Source organism: Mixophyes fleayi, chromosome 3, assembly GCF_038048845.1.
Source record: "Mixophyes fleayi isolate aMixFle1 chromosome 3, aMixFle1.hap1, whole genome shotgun sequence".
In the NCBI taxonomy this organism is placed as follows: domain Eukaryota; kingdom Metazoa; phylum Chordata; class Amphibia; order Anura; family Limnodynastidae; genus Mixophyes; species Mixophyes fleayi.
This window is the reverse complement of record NC_134404.1, coordinates 336,319,848-336,341,341: the sequence shown is the minus strand read 5'-3', so window position 1 is coordinate 336,341,341 and position 21,494 is coordinate 336,319,848. Positions and strand designations below refer to the sequence as shown.

Genomic DNA, 21,494 nt, shown 5'->3' with positions numbered 1-21,494 from the left:
TTTTGGACTATGAGGTTCAGATAAAAAAAGTTATTAACTATATCTGTTATATCCATTTTATATGCCATTTAAATTCCATTTGAGGAATACAAGACATACCTCTGATATGAGGTTAGGATTAGCTGGGACCTTATAACAGTACTGCATACTGACCAACTCTCCCTGAATGTCAGGGAGACTCCCTGAAATAGGGGTGATCTCCCTCACTCCCTGAAGAGTCTGGCATTCTCCCTGATGCTGATCCAGTACAAGACGTGGTTGGCTTCGCCATCTGTGGCATGATGACACAGTTCAGAAATTGTGTCCTATGTCCATGTATTGATGCCTATGGAGGTGGCCATTTTCCTGGAGACCAAGGTTTAATCAAAGACTGACAGGTAAGACAACATGACTTCAGTAATGGAGACAGAAATGCAAAAGACACTTCAGTCTCTAGAGATTCATTAGCTGCTTTTCTTTAACGCATAGTTGCCTACTGTCCTGGAATGTCTGGGAGACTCACGCATTTCTGGGAGACCTCCCAGGCTCCCGGGAGAGCAGGGCAACCTCCCGGTTCTCGTCCCCGCAATAGATAAGTGGCGGGGGGCAGAGTTTAATGACACAAATATCATCTTAGCCCCGCCCACTGCTGTAATTTGGCCAAAATTGTGACAATCATTTAGAAGGCGGGGCAAAAGGATGCAATTCTTCAAGCCCCGCCCCCACACGCCCACCTCTCCCGCGTTCTCCCTGAAGCCAACGAGGAAAAGCTGCCAAGTATGCAGTACTGATATGCACATATTTGGATGAATATTATCATGCCTAGCAACGCAATAAAGTATATCAGTATCCCAATAAAAGTGATCTCCATATGTCCACATAATTCATTTTGATATACACTAAAGGGTCTGATATGGTTTCTAACTCACTATTTTCTTTCTTTTAACACACACTATCTATTGTTTTTAATATTTCGCCAATATTTGATCTCTGGAATGAAGACTTATTTTGCCAAATAATGAGAATATTAATGTTGATTATTCAAATGCAAATTTATTTGTAGAGAATAGACTAGTGCCTTCTCTCCCTATACTTAAACCTCACTCTGATCTTTTTGGTTTTTCAAGGCAGTTAAAATGTCAGATTATATAACGATTTGGGATTTTTGAATTGCTGTACACCATTTGGCCACCAGAGTGCAGCACATATATTTTATCATTAACTTTTTAATAATTAATTGTAATAATGTCCAAAATGTGTCATCGTGTTCCCTGAATAAATTCTCCCAGTATATTTTAATTTCATTAGTAATTATTGTAATAATATGTCCGTGATTAATTTAAACATGATTCTTTTTTCAAACATGATTTTAGAAAGTATTTCTAATGATATATTATATAGAGCCATCATATCCACCCATCATGTCACCCAGCCTAAATGTGAAATGAAACCATGAGCCCAGCGCTGTCAGACAGCAATACTTACCACTGTGCCGATGATGATCACCTGGCAGCCACAGTTACACGCATTTCTAATCAAATAAATAAATATATAAATTTCGATCATTCTCAGGGATCACACTGACATACACATATATCGGACCAATTTGCCAGCATTATAATAAAAAGTTACCAAATAAAAAAATGCAATATTTAACATAAAGGGCAGACAGACCAATATAAAGGGTTGTGTGTTCTTGTCAGAGGAGATACATTAAAGCCAAGACACAGAGACAGTTGGCAATTAGTGGCTCCAATGTTTACATTTGGTTGGTCATTTAAATGCAGATGTGATGGTTGTAGATTTGCAATTAGTACCTGGATCAGTAAATAATGCTACACTGATGGTACTCAGTCTGCTTCATTACTCCCCCTCCAGTCCTCAGTGTTACTCTGTGGCCATAAAATACTGCAGTATGAGATACTGCATCACTCGGTATAAACCAATATGATGGAACTGGGATGGGGTCCTCAGTGTTACTCTGTGGCCAGATAATACTACAGTGTGAGATATTGCATCACTCGGTATAACCCAATATGAAGGTACTGGGATGGGGTCCTCAGTGTTACTCTGTGGCCATAAAATACTGCAGTATGAGATACTGCATCATTCGGTATAAACCAATATGAAGGTACTGGGATGGGGTCCTCAGTGTTACTCTGTGGTCATAAAATACTGCAGTATGAGATGACTGCATCACTCGGTATAAACCAATATGAAGGTACTGGGATGGGGTCCTCAGAGAGCCATCGCCCAGGGCCCCTGATGCTGCTAGGCCACAAAGCCGCTGTATAGGCTGTTACGGATTGTTAACCCTGTCCTGTTCCCTCTGCTCTGCGGCCTTCTCTGACATCACATCTCTTCCATGTCCTGCTCCTCGGAATGTCGTACACATAAACCACAACTGTCCCTGCTTCCAGGAAAAATTCCAGGTCTTAAATATTTGCCCCTGGTAATTGTTGTCCATGTGTATGTCGCTATTATCCAGTGTTAATAAACTGCTTAGTATATGTCCTGTTATTTTATACATATATTAACTCTTCATATCAGCTGTGCTTTAATATTTACTGAATATAAGTATTTAAAATGTAATAAATATGACTTTAGAAAACATGTCAAACCAGATAAGGATTCTAGAGCCACCTGTATGGTACAGCACGTGACCAGCTCAGAGGTTTTGATATTTTAAAATAATGGCTAATATAAATAGACAGGTGTATAGCTAAATCCTTTTCCTACTGGTACTAAATGGATAAATTAATCCACTTCTACCACTCTGAATGTGATAGTTACTTTACAGATGGATTATGGGTAATAGAAAATATTTGCGAGTCCTGCATGCCGCGTGCGATGTGAGCATTTAAGAAATCACCGTGGAGTTCCGTGACCATATAAGGGCACGAGGGAGTCTATATGGGTTAAGAAAATAACTTCTTATATTTAATTTACAGTCAGGTTCTAGGGACATCAGAGGGTCAATGTATTAAACAGCGGATTCGATGATTTTTGTCAATTTTGCTGCCCATATTTAACAAGGCAATTTTATCAAAGGCAAAACTGTCCTTAATATAATTGCTCTTTTTAATACGGCGTCAAATCCGCAGGAAATAGTCAATTTGATGAATCTGCAGGTTCTAATTCATTTACCACCAGGACTCATGGATCATACGGACATTACAGGAGTACAGGATACATCTATCTATCTATCTATCTATCTATCTATCTATCTATCTATCTATCTATTTAGCTCATATTTATCTATCTATCTATCTCATATCTATCTATCTATCTATCTATCTATCTAATATCTTTCTATTTATCTATCTCACATCTATCTATCTATCTCATCTCTATCTATCTATCTATCTATCTATCTATCTATCTCATATCTATCTATCTATCTATCTAGTATCTATCTATCTCATATTTATCTATCTATCTATCTATCTATCTATCTATCTATCTATCTATCTATCTATCTCACATCTATCTATCTATCTCATATCTATCTATCTCATATCTATCTATCTATCTAGTATCTATCTATCTATCTCATATATATCTATCTATCTATCTATCTATCTATCTCATATCTTTCTATTTATCTATCTATCTATCTCACATCTATCTATCTATCTCATATCTATCTATCTCATATCTATCTATCTATCTCATATTTATATATCTATTTATCTATCTCACATCTATCTATCTAGTATCTATCTATCTATCTATCTCATATTTATCTATCTATCTATCTATCTATCTATCTCACATCTATCTATCTATCTCATATCTATCTATCTATCTATCTCATATCTATCTATCTATCTAGTATCTATCTATCTCATATTTATCTATCTATCTATCTCATATTTATCTATCTATCTCATATCTTTCTATCTATCTATCTATCTATCTATCTATCTATCTATCTACTGTATAGACACAGACACTAATATACAAGAGTTGATACATATTGGGAGAGTATATTGAGAGTACAATAGGAATCTAGTACCAGTTTCTATGTCCTGGAAATGTTTACCATCTATATTACACTGTGCCCAGCCTGTTTAATCTCCTGTCTGACAAGTGAAAGGCACCACCTAACTTCCAATACACAAATCACACAAGAGCCTTTTTCAGATTCCAGGCTGCCTTGTTTGCATGACAAGAGGCGCTGACCATTCTGGCCATTGAAACACCACACTGTGAAATGCATCCAATACACATCTTTTTTTTCCTCCTTTTTTTTTAAATTCAGTTTGTTTGCTCATTAATTTTATGCTCTTTGCGGATCCCATAGACCCCCAGCAAGAGACAAGGCATCCCAGGCATGACCCGGAGTCATTAGGAGAGGCATTTAGTGCACCAGTGCCAGACATAAGTATTGTGCCTTCTCCTTGGTGACCCAGGGAGGAGACTCAGACAAGTGTAAATAGCGGAGGGCACAGGGATGACTGTGTGTGTGTGTGTGTCTGGGTAGTTCAATACCAGAACAACATCTGCTGTCTGGGACACTTAGAAATGTCACTTGAATGTCATCAACTCTAGACTGGGATGGTCATTCCTCTACAAACCGAAATACACACTCCCAAACACTTGTATCAATTCCTCTCCTTACTATTTGCTTTCCCAACATGGAACATTATGTATGCGTATTCTGCATATACATTGGCATCATATGTACTATGTAGGCAAAACAGGCAAATGTTCAGGGGCGACCAGGGGCCGGTTGGCACATTTTAGCCCGGAGGAGCCAGACTCAGCTCAGGAGCCTATTAGGAACATTTTAAAGTGAAAACAAAACGCAGTTAGGCCAATGACCCAGCCCAAGGTAGCCTACTGTAGGATCAGCCCAGGGGGCCTCTGTGGGCAACATACACTAGAAATTTTACCAGCAAAATATTATAACCAGTAAACATAATGGGGTGATGGATAGAAAGGCATCAGCATATGGGCTAGACACATACTTAGAATTAACTGTAATTAGGACCCTCTAATAACTATGATTCTTCCCTCTTAATTGCACTTTAGTTCGGTCCAGACTCCCAGAATATATAGCATTAGTTATATTGTATAATAGACAGGTAACATTGGTAAAACTATTTTATTGCGTTGTTTTGTAAAGATTAATACACACCATTCTGTCGAAGGTGACTTGTAATATCCTTACCATGTATTACAGGTGATACGATATTCAACATAAATTCTACACCTTTACATCATTCTTTAAGGAACAGGGTCAAAGACTCTGGGTTAGGTTTTCAAAAAAAGAAAAAATGACGGAGAAAGTTGAATTGGTCACTGGATCCGAGCATCAGGAATATAAATTGTCATAGACTCGCTCGTTCTTATCCATCTGTTCCTGTGCAGAGATCTGAGTTGGGTGGTAATAGCCAATCCTTGCACTAAAAGGTAGATCGGGTCCAACCTTGCAAAATCCAAACTGTACTATGTAGTAATAAAAAGTTCTCAGACTACTGTGAGCATACATACAAAGATACAGGTATGACGACATTGGACATGTAGGGAGTTCTTCTTACCAATAATAAGTGTAATAATAATAAAATAATGTCTCGGGTCTTATAACATCATTGGTTCCTCTCATCCAAAACTCTATAGAGAAGAGAGCAGGCCCAGGTCCTAACCAAACAGAGATGAAATTAGGTATGTCACTTTGGTACCTCTGCTATAAATATTTCCTGGGACTTTGAGTAGCCAGAAATAATTCTATAGTTCACAAAGGTCTTTATTTCCCAAGAAATATCCCAAGTTTTGGAAAACATTAAGAGCATCTGTTCTCCTTAAACTATTACAAACTATTTTGCTGCCCCCCATTCTAAACTCACTGAATTTGGGGAGGGCATTTATGAAAACTGGTGCACACCAAGCTACAGAAACATCCTCTAACTTATAAACACAAGGGAAACAATTCCATTCAAACTAATCTTTCCAGTGTAGGTTAAAAATATAATCAACATCTGATTGTTTGTCATGGGTTACAAAACTTCAATGAACCAGATTTTATAAATGCCCCCTCCCCTTGTGCTTAAGAGGATGCCATGCTCTTACGCATATAAAATTGATTTTTATGCAATACCAATTACTCCACTTTAGAGAGGCATAATGTGAATTATTTAGGAATATTGCCTTATAGTCAGTACAGTTTCATTTACAGAAAAATCTCTTGTGTCCTATCAAGAAACACCTTTTAGACAAGGGGTGGGTACACATTTCTCTACAGACTATCAGTATGGGAGACACTCGCCCCAGTCTACGGCAGAAGTCAGTTCTTGCAATGTTTATAACATATGCAATAGTTTTGATATTCACTGTTGGGCTCTGGGCATTTATATAACTATCATCATAATTTTTTAAGCCGCTATTGTCTTCCCTACCTCTCTCCACCTCTAAAGAGTTACAGAGAAAACAAATGTTATATGCTGTAAAATCGTCTTTAAGTCGGAAATGCAAGGCAACTATCAGATCTCAGAATCTGGCTATCCAGAATCCCAGACACAAAGAGAATTATTCATGAACCATGTAGACTTATGGGTATTTTATAATCAATAATACATCCGTGTTTATATCTGCTACAGCCAGTGATCAGCAACAAATGGCTCATTTGTCTATCATGTGTTGTGATTGACCATGGAAATAAGAATCCATTTATCACTGACCTGCCAGTCCATTTATCCATTTCCTATCTGCCCAAATCATATCCTTTCATGGAATTAACACCTGGGAGAGTTTTGGGTGCAGACTGATGTCTATGGAGTATCCTCTGTGATACAGTAGCTTCACCCCAGCTCCTATCTATATCATGCACCAGCCGGCTATTGTTCAAATCCCCTAATGCAACATAAACCTTAACACATTATCACGTGGATTCTCCAATATTACACAAGAAATCTGTGATCTGTAATAAAATACATTTACATATAATGGACTTTATTTAGAGATAGCAGTAAATACAGCTATACAGTTTGCCCAGGTGCACAGTTCTACAACTGGGATTGTCCCTAAATTAAATCCAATATATTTGTTACACTTGGGCTTTAGTCTTTTTTTTTATATTATTTACCAGATCTTGCATTAGATTTGTGGTATTTAAAAAAAAGTATATAAATGAGAATATTAAGGCAATGGTTCAGTTACAGTCTGTATTAGTACGTGGTGTTTGGAACCTGCTCCAATATGTATATAATATAACCTCACCAACGTGATCAAAAGTGATAGTTACATTGTATATTATACAGCTGTACATTAAATGGCTTTAAATAGGGTTTTTTAGAGCAACTCCTATTTATTTTTTGGGAGAATTACAACACCAGATTTCAGGGAAAGGATTTTTTCTTTCCCTAAAAGAAATCAGTCAGCAGTGTCCAGGACCTATATAGCTGCTGAATTTTCAATACTAGGTTATATTATTATTATTATTATTATTATTATTATAAATAATAATAATAATGATAATAATAATAATAATAATAATAATAATATTATTATATTATTGTTTGTTTATATAATACCACTATATTAAGCATCATCTGAATATTGTTATATCCTCTTTCTTACAAACAAAATCAATATATACATCAATTGTTATTATTAACAAAGACTAAAATGTAACTTCAACAATTTACATTTATTATAAATGTACAAAATTACAAAATTAAATTCAGTTATCTGCAGGCCAGCTTTGGGGTAGCACAGCTCGATTTTTCAATCATACTGTATTTTCTTTTAAATACTGTACTGGTGGCTAAAATTAAATATCATAAAAAATAAATAAAGATATATATATATATATATATATATATATATATATATATATATAGCTATGTAAATATAAATATGTATAGGTATATATACACATACATATATATATACACACACATACACACACACATATATATATATACACACACACACACATATATATATATATACACACACACACATATATATATATATATATATATATATATATATATATATATATATATATATATATATATAATCTACTAATATCAACTTCCAGCTGCAAAGTGGCAAAGGTGACACTACATTAAAAACAAACTTACCTTGGTACATTTCACAAGATACACCCAATGTGGTAAAATATAAAATTATAAAATGTTGCACACAGTTTACTTCCACAAAATCTAGAAATCGACTATCTTTTGCCTTAGCCAGGTATTTCGGTCACTAAATAGTTAAAATCGCCCCCTCATTATTAGTGTATTTCATGTCTGCAGATAAAACACACAGAAGTGTCAGCCTCTTAATGGCGGTGATGTTGTCCTTTTGTCTTAGCTCAGCTTCTTATTTTGCAGTATTGACTTTTCTCAGCATGGAGTCCGGTGACTTCTCTATAAAAGGACAACCAGGGATGCTCTAAAGCAGATTCCTTGTGCTGAGCAAGGTCTAGGAAGCATCTACCACATTGACAATTCTCCACACTTTGAGAATGCTGAGCACCAAGGTCCTCCTGAGACTTGGCTGGTTCGTCGTTGGCCTACTTGCAGTCACCACCAGCGCTTTTAACCCAGAGGACATCAAGGATGCCTTGCTGAAGAAACTGCACCTGCCAGAGATCCCCAGGCTGATGAAGAGAGACATTGAGAATCTGGTGGTCCCCAGACACATCCAGAGCAAGTACATCTCCATGCTTCACAAACACAAGGAGAGGACAAGAAGGTCTCTGCCCAGCTTGACCGGCATTCTCAGAGGCATGGCAGGAAACGCTGGTAAGTTCACATATGCACTGCGGGTGGTGGGCAAAATAATAATGTAGGATAATATCTAGTTATTTGCCATGAACTGGTTTTGCGACTATGCAGGGTGGAGACTGTTTACTGTCTGAGATACTGCTCCATTACACAGTTTTGGGGACTTTGTTATGGATGATCACATATCCTTTTATCTTGTAATCCAGACAAATTGCAATCCTTGGCCCCTCCCTGATTGATAGACAACATTGAGCTGTAGAGCATTGGTTAGAGAGCCCTTGAGCAGTAGCTGATCTGGTGTTAATTTCTTTTCATAGATATCTTCGGAGAAGTGTTGTACTCAGATTTCAGCAAGCAGACCTTGGCATTTGAAATGCAATCCCGGATACCCCCAAACAGCGAAGTCACCATGGCCGAGTTGAAACTTTTCAAACAACCCCCCAACAACATGGGGCTTCCCGATAGGCGGTTTCACAGACCAGTCAACAACGCCAGGGTCAGTGTCTACTACGTGGAGATGATGAAAGATGGGAGCAACAGAACCTCTCTGGTGGATTCCAGGTACGCCAATACGCTCTTTCTTAGCAAATTGTATAATACTGCCTTTTGTGTTGAACTTTAAAAAGTGTTTAGTTTTTATTTTTAATTCTTGATGATTAGCATTACTGTCTTACAACATTGGGGCCACGGGTTCAATTCCATCCAGTGTGGAGTTTGTATGTTCTCCTCATGTTTGCGTGGGTTTCCTCCGGGTGCTCCGGTTTCCTTACAAACTCCAAAAACATGCAATATTTAATTGGCTTCTGACAAAAATGAACCCTAACATGTGTCTGTGTGGCAGAATATAGGGCCTGGTTCATTAAGAAAAGTTAAGCAAAAGTAAGGCAAAACCATGTTGCATTGGAGGGGGAGGTAAATTTAAAATGTGGGGACAGGTTTATAGTTGGGGTAGGGCATGTCCTAGATCAACTTTAAATGTCAGTGTACAAATAAGCTATCAAGTATTTGTGCGCTACATGAAAAAGCAGCCAGTATTTATCTTATGTGCAAAATAATAAACTCACTTGCACCCCTTCCATTGCAACATGGTTTTGTCTAGAAAACTTGAGTAAGAAAATGTACTCAATTTTTTGCTTAACTTTCCTTATCATGTAAAGAATTAGCGAAAAAGTACAAACCCCCCGACAAATAAATATATTACATCAAATTGTAAACATCCTGTGGTTCTTCAGCTGTTGTGGAGTTGGTTGGCAGGTCATGTTGGCATTTGTAGTTCCACAGCAGGCTGCTTTACATCCATCCTATCATTCTAGAGAAGTAAATACATTTGAGACGACATGTCATTCTATTGCAATTAAAGGAACTCTATTTTATTGTCACTTTCCAGGCTTGTGCCAATCATGGAGTCCGGCTGGAAGAGTTTTGATGTCACGCACGCTGTGCATCACTGGATGAGAAGCAACGGGCAGTCTAACATGCACCTGGAGATCCGGGTAGATGGCGAGAGACACGGAAACCATGCGGCAGAGATGGCAAAGCTGGTACGATTCACTACCCAGAATACTTCAGACAACGCCGTGGGCAAACCCGAGCTGCTCCTCTACACCCTCAATCTTGACGACCACGGGTAGGTTCTTGTCAATATTCCTGATAATGTCGTTGACCTGTATGGTCCGAGTATGAGTGGAATTCATTTTCTTGTATTATCTTGTATTTATATTACGTGGTGATATTGCTCCAACGCAAAATTCACTGTCAGCTAATTAATAAGATATTTGATTGTTACTTCAATTGAATGAAGTTTCTATAAAGCTTGATCCTAGTTATGCCGTAAAATGAACTCAGATACAACAAACACAAAAAAGCTAAAATACATAACAATGCATGAAACACAAAAAACACACAGGGCACAGCAGCAACCGGTCAATCAATCTTCTTTTGTAAGATGAAATGTGTGCCAACATCAAACATTTTTAAAAACTTTTTAAATTTGCAGCTCACTTTTCACTGCATTTTGGCAAGAAAACAAACTTTGAAAAAGTTTATATGGACTGAGAATATTTTATGACAAAGGAGCACCAGTTATTTTGTTCTAAACCCAGTGACATTTATAAAACAGTCCCCACATCTACGTGTGATGGTCTCTTTGCGCATTGGATAATGAATCACACTTTAGCAATGACTAAGATTCTGCCAGGGGACGGCGCCTGTTGTTTTAGTGCATACAGTCAGATCAAGGGGAGCAGCATGGGAAATTTTTTTGCAATTTTGTTTTGCAAAATACACCTAAAAAAAATAAAATAATCAGAGCCGCTGAGCGCTTGTACCCCATTAGTGTTACTCATTCTCACAATTGTTTTTCATTTTCTTTTCTTAGTGCCCGCGGAGACTGCTCCGCCCCAGGAGCCGAGAAGGACAGCGTCTGCTGCAGGCAAGAGTATTTTATTAATTTCCGGGAGCTCACCTGGACCCAGTACTGGATCATCGAGCCTGCAGGATACAACGCTTTCCGCTGCACCGGAGGCTGCAGGCAGCCCCACTCCTCCGCCCTCAAATACCGCTATGGGAAGAGGACCTGCGTCGTAGCCGAAAGCTCCCCCTTGCCAGTCATGTATTTGGTCAAGAAGGGCGACTACACCGAGATTGAAGTGGCGGAGTTCCCGAATATGATTGTGGAGCGATGCGGCTGCGCTGCGGACAATATCTCCATCATCTAACACAGCCTCAGCCCCTTGTACTCCGCCGCGCGGATGGGTTCTTGCACCGTACTTGACGAAGTTTGCTGCGCGCCTGCAACCTGAACGTCCCCACGTCTGGCAAACTTTGCTGGTGATGTCAACAATGAAATGAACGCTTAGATCTGACGTATGTTCGCAGTCTTAGGAATACTAATTATAGCCGTGTAGAAGCACTTACTGTAAATAATAACCTGTGTATATTTATATTTGACTCTTCTCCCTGTGGTGGAGAGAACAATATGACTTTGATAGTGACATTTTTTTTTATCTGCATTCTATCATCACTTTGACTTATTTTTCAGCCCTGGGCATAATAAATGACATTATGACTGATTCCTGCTTTTCTATATTATTGTTTCTGGTGACAGATAATCCATAATTGTAACTATGGGGGGGGGGGAGCACTGCATGGAACGATTCAGTGGCGCACGCAGGGGGGGGGGGGTTTCTGGGTACTATACAGTAGCCGCAGCGCTGTCAAAGAAGTGTCCGTGGCGGTGCTGTATTGTATACGTGACACAAAGATGGGCAAATTGTCCCAGAGGAACCTTTGCTCCCTCATGCCCCATCCAGGTGAGATTTACGGCATAATTTTGTCAGCTCCATTTTCAGATTTGGGATTAAAGCCTTTAGGAGAGTACTGACACTCGCATCAGCAGAGTGAAGAAAGTAGCAAAGCTGATCCAGGCAGAGCCGTAACTTAGAATTCTAGCGTCTGGGGTGAGAAAGACAAGTGCCACCCTCCTAGCTCTCAATTCTAACCAAATGAACCTAAAATATTCCTAAATTGCGCCCCCCTTCAGCGTTGCGCCATGGGCGATCGCCCTTATCGCACAGCCCTAGTTACTGCCCTGGGTCTTGGACTTTTAAAGAATTTTGAGGTGGGGTTTTGGACCAGCAGGGTGGCACTGTGGTAAGCATTGCATCATCATGGGATTAAATCAGAGCCCCCCCCCACACACACACAAACACATACACAGCCAATCTGGCAGATGTCAAACTAAGGGGTTTTGTTAGATTTTGTGAAAGGTCCCATGTGATGGACCTGTGCCTCTATTTTGGAACTGTGTTATACCTGTATCCCACCCTGAACTATGTACCAATCACCTACAATAGAGGCAGCTATGCCTCATGCCTCAGTTATGTCACTGGTTCCTATTGGTAGGCTGTATACACATAAACACAGTCTCGGTTTACAGAACGGCTCGCCTCTTCTGTGTGCAGGAACAGGGTACCCAGATGTGGGAGAAGTACCGCAGAGTTTTCCAGATTCAGTGCATTTTAAGTGTGAAAAAGTTGTAATCAGTCTCGGTCCTGGCCTATCTTTCTCTTCGTATACAGGTATCGCTTATATAGTCTAAGAAGGATTAAGTACTAACATATAATGTAGCGCTGGACAAAGGCAGACAGTTTATGCACAATTTTGTGCAGGACCAGAGTAGGGGAAAATGTCCTGATCACCAAAGCTGATCTCAAAATATGAGAATTCACATATGAATATTGTTTTTAATATGTGTTTTTACCAACGCTTTTACTTGAGTTAAAAAAGCATCTTAAATGCCAGCGACAATGTGGGGTCCAGCTTCTACTCAACCCAGAGGTGAGGGGGCGCTGGCCATTTTGGTTCGCCCTTCCCCCTCCAAGGCTCTGCCTCCCATTAGGCCGACACTCTCAGAAGAGCAGTGTGCAGACCTCTACTGAACGGCGCCTTGCGCTTTTTTGAGAGCAGAGCGAGGTGGGGCAGAAGGTGAGAATGGCTTCGCTGGGCCCCAAATGTTGCCCCAAGTCCCGGCAAGGCATAGTTCCACCCCTGCCGGTGGGTATGTGCCGTAAGGGTAATCAGAGGCTTCTTAGCTCCTTAGATGAGATCATTTAGGGCTAGATTTACTAAGCTGTGGGTTTGAAAAAGTGGGGATGTTCCCTATAGCAACCAATCAGATTCTAGCTGTCATTTATTTAGTACCTTCTACAAAATGATAGCTAGAAGCTGATTGGTTGCTATAGGCAACATCCCCACTTTTTCAAACCCGCAGCTTAGTAAATCTAGCCCTTAGTCTTATATTTATAATGTAAAATATGAAACCATCCAAATTGTGCAGGACTGTTCTATATTTACTGAGAGCAGAGAACATTCCATGATAACGGATATGTTGGCACTGATGAAGCCTGCACCCAGAATGCCGCTTTTAAGAATAAAGATAAATTAAAGTCCTGGGTCGCTACCATTAGGCGGTTGACTAGAGCGCCAACATTTCAGGACACCGAAAACTCTGAACGAGCACCGGCTTCCCTGAGGACTTAAATTAAACACACCCGTTCCTCACTGGGAGTGTGGCGCAGCGCCGTGAGGTCACAGCGACATACTCGGGCCCTGTCCCCGAAACAGAGGCCAGCAGCCAGCAAGCAGTGCAGACGGACAATGACCAGGCGCACAACCAGATTGCTGTTACCGGCCGTCCAATCAGAGGCAGGACAAAAATTTGGGGCTCACACACAGTGATGCCATATCTCTTTGCGTGCAGACAAGCTAATAATAAAAAATAAGACAGATTAGTAGTGTTTACTGTGGATTTTATCCTGCTATGTGTAAAACACACAGATGTGCAGAGGCTGGGAGACCTCCCTCCCAGACTCATTACTATCTGCCATATAAACATACAATCCACATCTCAGAAAGGCTCCTTTATCCAGGGAGAGGCTGCATGGACAGCAGGGATATAGTAGACACAAGAGCCGCATGCTAAGTCTGTACACACAGCCCCAAATCACTGAACGCTGCATATCATTTCCTGAACAAATTCATCTGTTTACAATCTGATAAAAGGGCTTCCCTTATCCCAACTACATAAATGACTGCGAGTAATTAGGACCTGCTAAATTATCCCTGGGGTTACTCCAAAAAAAATCCATAGCCCGGGGGCAAATTAAATGAGCCCTGTAGTATAAATGTATTGCCAATACACACTGGATGAATTCATGTTTTTACCAATATAAGGTCCATCGGTGCACTGGGAATAGAGGCATTAGGTCCAATGTGCCTCTCATTAATTACTAGTGAGGTGCTACGAGTATCGATTCAGCCCACAAAATAGCTGCCTCCCTTGGCACAACTACTAGAGTAGCAGGGGTATTAGCTGTGTAGCATGCTGCTCCTGGGCATGGCCCCCCGCTGAGCACTGCGCTCAGAAGACAATAGCGCTGTATTCAATAAGCCCACCGCTGACACCAATAGACTTTTGAGGCCCTATAATTCTGTGTGTATTTAAGGGCTCCAAAATTAAATTATGCTCCGAAGGGAAGAGATCCATGATGTCCGCTTTCTCTTTGAGCAGGGAGTGCAGAGCAGTGTTGGGCAGAATTAAGTGATAGGGGGGGGGGCAGTGCCCTTCCCTAGAACCTTCAGGTGGGGTCCCATATCAAGATTTAAAATGTCTAGTTACGCCGCTGGCTTGCGCCACTGTCAGTTACTATAAAGCAAACACCATGGAGCTGTGCTCAGGATCTGTGAGGATTCTGTAACCAACGTACCGTCAGTACTATGACACAAATAAGTGGATGTTTCATACATCATCTGCCACAGTGTAGTCTCTAATTTTGCCCCAGTGCACTATGTTTTGTACATAGGACACAAATCTCGGTTATTATTATTTCTGTATAAGTATATGCTCTTATTCCATAAATAAGGGCACATACACAATACCACTTCTTATATTTGTATGGTGGAGGTAATTTTGTAGTATATGTTCTTATTTGTATGTATGGATAGCCACACAGTACAATGTCTCTTCTTCTTCTTCTATGTTGAGTGTATTTTAATGGCTGTACTATTCTGTATGTATGGACAATTGCACAGTGCCACTTCTCTTGTCCTGGATGCAGGATAGATCTCGGTATATGTATTAATTCTGCATGTATGACCAACTGCACAGTACAACTTATCTTGCCCTGAGTGTAGGATGTATCTCAGTATCCGTAATCTGTAAGTATAGATAACTGCACAGTACAACTTCTCTTGTCCTGGATGTATCTCAGTATCTGTACTAATTCTGTATGTATGGACAACTACACAGTACAACTTCTCTTATCCTGGATGTATCTCAGTATCTGTACTAATTCTGTATGTATGGACAACTACACAGTACAACTTCTCTTGTCCTGGATGTATCTCAGTATCCGTAATCTGTAAGTATAGATAACTGCACAGTACAACTTCTCTTGTCCTGGATGTATCTCAGTATCTGTACTAATTCTGTATGTATGGACAACTACACAGTACAACTTCTCTTATCCTGGATGTATCTCAGTATCTGTTCTAATTCTGTATGTATGGACAACTATACAGTACAACTTCTCTTGCCCTGGTACCTCTCAATATTCCTTATTGTTTTGTCCAGATTCAGCGACAATTGGAAGTGATGCCTCTGCAATGTCGCGCATACCAACAGCAAGCGTGCGGACATTGAAGGGATGCTTCTAGAGTAGGGGAAGTGGGCTGGGGGCGGCCCAGGGCTTCCAAAGCACTGGTGACTCCCCCGAGGGGGGGCATGACACGCCTCCGTTAGCTGTGACTGCGCTCTCTTTTGTGGTGGCAATCACACTCTGTTACCACTGCAAATTCTAACATGTATAGAGCTAAGTAATATTAAAATGATCTATATATTCCTAGCTCTACCTATGTAATGCACCCTACAAATCCGGCAATGATTGTATCATGATAACGCCCAGAGAGCCACTAAACAAACCATAAAGAACATACATTGGGGAACATTTGGGAAATACTAGCACTGTGCAAAAGTTCTGTAACCCATAGCAACCAATCAACCAACTGCTGATTGGTGGTTATGAGTTACAGCATATAAGTGAGCTTTATTTGTATATAATAGCTACAAAATAAAGCAGTGATGGCCAACACACTGGAGAATTTTGCGGCCGACGTGTTATCTACAACGATTGTACCTACGACTGAAAGTCCAATCGGTCGGGCGATTCATGCGTACACACTAGACAGATTTACCTTCAGATGTGTGCTCTGGTCATTTAGAGAATATCAGCACAATATTCATTCATTCATTCCTGTCACACTGATTAAAACCGCCTTGTTATAGCTGTCTACATACCATAACGAATGTCGTTAGCTTCTGCGACACCAAACAAAATATTCAGTCTCAGAACAAACAAACAAATTATTCCATCTACAGCACTCTCTACATTTAAGTCACCGGAGCACGTTCATTGCCGGCATCGGATGGAAAGAGCATGACTCAACTCTATGGAGATCGTGAACATGAATACATACACACTGCATCAACGGAAGGTGATTGGATTAAGATTATCAAACAGTACGACCAACCAAATGAAACAATGATCTGCACTTTGGGACGACTAGTTCATCGTGTAACTATACACACGAACAGGTCGTATGATGTGAATGAGTTCTCTGTACAGCGCTGATGAATCAGTGGCACTATATAAATAAATGGTGATGATGTTGATGATGTCAGTTGAAAAACCTCCAATGTGTTCCAAACCTTAGAGGATGAGATTGCAGAGTACAAGTCCCCCTTATTGAAATTATTTAGGCAATAAAACTCATAAGCTCATGTGAGGGAATTCCTCTTTGGAGGATACAAATATATTTCATAGTGCAGGAATTCAACAGAAGCACAATTCAATGCTATGGCTTGTGCTGGTGGTATTGAGTAAGTGGTACACCAGCTCCCTCTAGTGACGCAAGCTGAAATTAATTCTCAAGTATTAAAAAAGAACGTTGAGAGATAATTCAGCACGCTGTGTTATATGGTCATTTTTGGGACACACAATTTTTCCTTTCAGATTTGTAGGAGGAGCGGTTTGACCTTGAACTCAGGTGAGGGCCCACAAATCCAGAGTGCCTGAATTATTGGAATTCATTTTTGGACAATTATCGGCACTAAATTAGACAAAAATAGTAAACCCCACACACTTTATCATGATTCTACTCATGATTATTTTTATGCAATTAGCACACCCCAGGAAATATAAAATGTTTTACCCCATTTTTCCCATTTATTTTGAAAACAAACATATTAGACACACACGTTTAGGGAAAACTATAGTGCCTGAGTCATTAAGGAAAATAAGTCAAAAAAAGGAGTAAATCTTCTCTGGGACAAACCATGTTACAATGCAAGGGGTGCAAATTAGTTTATTATTTTGCACATAAGATATAAACTGACTGTTTTTCCATCTAGTACATAAATACTTGATAGCTTTATTTTTACACTGAAATTTAAAGTTGATCGAGGATATAACTCTACCCCCACTATAAATCTGTCCCCACATTTTAAATTGACCTCCCCTCCAATGCAACATGGTTTTGTCCAAGTACTAACTTACTCCTTTTTTATGCTTTGCTCTCCTTAATGACTAATAGTGACTAGTTTTTTTTTTGTATAACCGTTTTCGCAGCATTATTTACTTCTCTGAGCAATGATTTTTTTTTTTATAGGCTAACATCCCATGAGTTCTGTAGCATATTTTCGAATCTTATGCCAAAAGGGAGCTATAGCAGGGCAGTTCCATCAAACGTGTAATAGAGACCCTGTTCCCCAACCACACTTCCAGCAGGAACCTGAGACACCTGGATGCATTTTACAGAGTTGAGACAGACATCTGTTCCAGCAAGAACCTTGAACTGCGTCTCCACCGCGGAGAGACTGGTAGACCTGGTCGGAGCAAATTGGAATATTTTATTTCAAATGTGGTCATTGCTAGATCTACACATATCCCAGTTCCAAGACCCGGCGTAACCCAGTAAGGAGATATAAAGGATAACAATGAGAATGTTATAGATGCTCAAAATCGTATGTTTGGGTTCTTGGGAGACACAGCACAGGTGCTCAAAGCTAGTCGGGCTCATTCCCTGTCCCACCACAATGGCCTTATTTTGTAGATAGAGTCTAGTTTGCATGTATATTCAGAATTCAGAGGATCGAATGCCCATTTTTTTCTGCAAAACAGAAAAAGCGCACACACTATAATTTGCCACCAGCTGACCGCTTCTGACCACCACTCTGTCAAGACCATGACCTAAAAGCCCCTGTTAACAATCCTGGAGTGAAGTGGAGTCTTGGTTGAAGGTTAATGGAGCGAGAAGGGATAATATGGAAGATCTAAATTTTAGAGTCCATAGTCTAGCCCAGCATTGAAGAGTAGGACCGGTAGGTGGGATGGAATAAATGAGGCATACTATTCCTTCATTACCAAGCTACCCTTGCTTGTTCTTGCCATTCCCACCAGGAGTTTTTATGAAGAAGAAGAAAGAAGAAAAAGAAAAAGGGGATAGAGGAGAGAGAGAAAGAGGTGTGGTGGCTTTTTCCAGGATGAGAGAGGAAATAAGCGGAGGAAAAGAAGTACAGGAAAGGGAGGACAAGTTTTAGAGCGAAATCACAAGAAAGGAGAACGAGCTTGGAAAAAGAAGAGCCACAGGTCTCAGACCTTGGTGAAAGACCTTGACGTATTACAGATAATGCTGGTCATAAACTCCATACGCCAGACTCTGTTAATAATGGTTTGAATAGACGGGGGAGCTTGCTGCCTCCAGCCTGCTGCAGTTCGGCAAGTTGCTGCCAAGATAATATGGCGGGCCAGCTTATTCTGATGACGAGTCACCGTGGGGGCTCCCAGGGGTAGGAGGAAAAATTTGGGCTCTAGAGGGACACCAATCCGAAGGATCGATTGAATCGATCGATTGATCGGTTTAAACTCCGCCTAGAAACGTGTCAGTTTTGTACTTGTCCACCAAATACAGAGGAAAGTACCCTCTTGGGAGCACCCCTGCCAACAGAGGTCAGACGATTTAGGGAGAATCTTAAGAAGACGCGAGGGCACACAGTACCATCGGAACATCACCTTGTAAACATTCTCCTTTATTTTGATGCAGATTGAGCTGGAGACAGCATTTTCATGAATCTCAGAACATTCTTAGTCAAGTAGAGTCTCACAAAGGTCATGCTCCCAGGCAAGTTCGTGATGATCCCTGAGGCGTGTGGTGGAAGGGGCCAGTTCATATTAAAGCATAGAGATGACACCTTTTGTAGAGGTGTGACATAGGCAAAGAGTTTCAAATGTGGTAATAGGGCGGGAGGAGAGACGTGTTTTGACAGAGTTATGGTAGTGGCGTATCTGAAGGTATTGGCATAAATGTTTTAAAGGGGATAAAAACATGGGTTTGAATATCAGAAAAAGGAGGGAATGCCGTAGTGGAGGTGAGGTTGTTAAGATATCTGATGCCCTGCGAGAGCCATGATTGTAACACATTGGGAGTGCATACCAGAGAAAAATTAGGGGAATTTAATAACGGTAGTGGGGTGGGGATATAGACCATATTTTTGACTGAAGAAGTCGCAAACTGACAAAGAATGTGAGAAGATTGGGTGAAGTATAGAGAGTGTTTTGGGCGCCGAGCCTTTGGGAGCCAGAGAAGAGTTGATGGTGAGATCATTCCCAGTCCCTCAGCCTCAATACGAGTCCAGAGGTGTCTAGAAGGTTTGTAACTATACCATAAGACCCATTGGGCGAATTGAGCAGAAAGATAATAGCGTCGGAAGTCAGAGAAACCCAGCCCTCCTCCCTGCGTGGACCTCTGAAGGACCTAAAGGCGGACTCGGGGATGTATTCCAGAGGAGGAAGGGGAAAGGGACTTGTCCAAAATAGGGTCAAGGACTAAATTAAAGTCCCCGCCGACGATCACATGTCCCCGTGCCACCTGCTCAATGTGTCTAAAGAGTTTGGTAAAAAAGGCTTTTTGTTTGTGGTTCGGGGCATAGACTGAGACCAGGGTGACAGGAGCAGAGCAGAGGGTGCCCTGTACAATTAAGAAGCGACCCTCTGGATCTGCATACATGTTGGAGTGCAAAAGGTGATTTTGCTATGGATATCGATGGCTACACCCCGTTTCTTGCAATCCGTAGAGGCAAAGAAGGTCTAGGGAAACTGCTTACCCTGGAGTTGAGAGTGGGCTCCGGTGAAATGGGTTTCTTGTAAAAAAAATGTCAGCTTTTTCTCTCCTGCAGGCTCCCAATAGCACGGCGTGCTTACTTGGGGTATTGAGGACGTTGACATTAACGAAGATTTTCAAAAGCATGGCACTGGCAGGGAGTCAGATCTCGAAAGCAGAGCTAAAGGCTGTGGAAGGAGGAGAAAGGAGTTAGTCCATCCCAGAGACAAAGAGTAAAGATGTAGGACAATATGAGGGAAAAAGCCAGAAGAGAGGGGAAAGGAAAAGGAAGAGAAAGCCCAATTGGACGAGAACCCTGAGTGAAAGGAACCCAAAGAGGGTTCAAGGACTAGTGAAAAAGCTATGGATAAAGCAGCGTACAATATCAAAGGGGTGGGGTGAACAATAAAGATGCTAATTATTCCACCAAGACTTACTCCGACGTCTTCACACCGAAGGGCTCCTTCCAGACGAGGCTGCAGGACGACTGATGTGCCCGACTGCAAGCAATCGCAATGAATGAAGTTGGCGCGACTTGATGACGTCACTGGGAGTCGCAACGCTGTTATCGGTGCTGTTAAGGGTGTAATGCAAGTATGCGGGCATGGACAATGTACTTTACAAACCGTTGTACATTGTCCATGGCCGCATGCTTACATAACCCCCTTCACAACACTGATAACAGCGTTGCGGTTCCCAGTGACGTCATCAAGTCGTGCCGGCTTCTTCATTCATCGCGATTGCTTGCAGTTGGTGGGCACATCAGTCGTCCTGCAGCCTTGTCAATAAGGAGCCCTTCGGTGTGACGATGTCGGGGTAGTTAGCATCCTTATGCTGACTACCACCGATATCAAAGGGTGAGTGGGGGGTGGTCCTGAGCTTGAAGAGGAAATTAGCTAGGACCTGGGAACCATGAGAATGTCTGTCACACAGTGCTCATTCAGCTTCCACAACCGAAGACTAAGACACTCACCTGTTCCTCATTAAGCATACCTCAGCTCCTGGCGTTGGTTCTGCGCATGCGCAGACCTCTACCTTTCGGGTAGTTGCAGTTTCCAATTG

At 40.9% G+C, this 21,494-nt stretch overlaps 1 protein-coding gene across 1 annotated transcript; it reads left to right on the top strand.

The window, feature by feature from the left end:
• Positions 1-8,084: 8,084 nt before the first annotated feature.
• Positions 8,085-11,758, top strand: LOC142143047 (left-right determination factor 1-like). Its single transcript, XM_075200762.1, has 4 exons — positions 8,085-8,735; positions 9,035-9,278; positions 10,105-10,344; positions 11,095-11,758. Exons 1-4 carry the CDS (start codon positions 8,456-8,458, stop codon positions 11,432-11,434), a joined length of 1,104 nt encoding a protein of 367 aa, XP_075056863.1. The 5' UTR covers positions 8,085-8,455; the 3' UTR covers positions 11,435-11,758.
• The last annotated feature ends 9,736 nt before the right edge of the window (positions 11,759-21,494 follow it).

What these genes read in the sequence shown, in the direction of transcription:
- LOC142143047 (XM_075200762.1), top strand. Translation starts at nt 8,456, where the DNA reads ATGCTGAGCACCAAGGTCCTCCTGAGACTTGGCTGGTTCGTCGTTGGC. An exon ending in AGGCATGGCAGGAAACGCTG is followed by an intron (nt 8,736 to 9,034) that starts GTAAGTTCACAT and finishes TTCTTTTCATAG; the next exon opens with ATATCTTCGGAGAAGTGTTG. An exon ending in ACCTCTCTGGTGGATTCCAG is followed by an intron (nt 9,279 to 10,104) that starts GTACGCCAATAC and finishes GTCACTTTCCAG; the next exon opens with GCTTGTGCCAATCATGGAGT.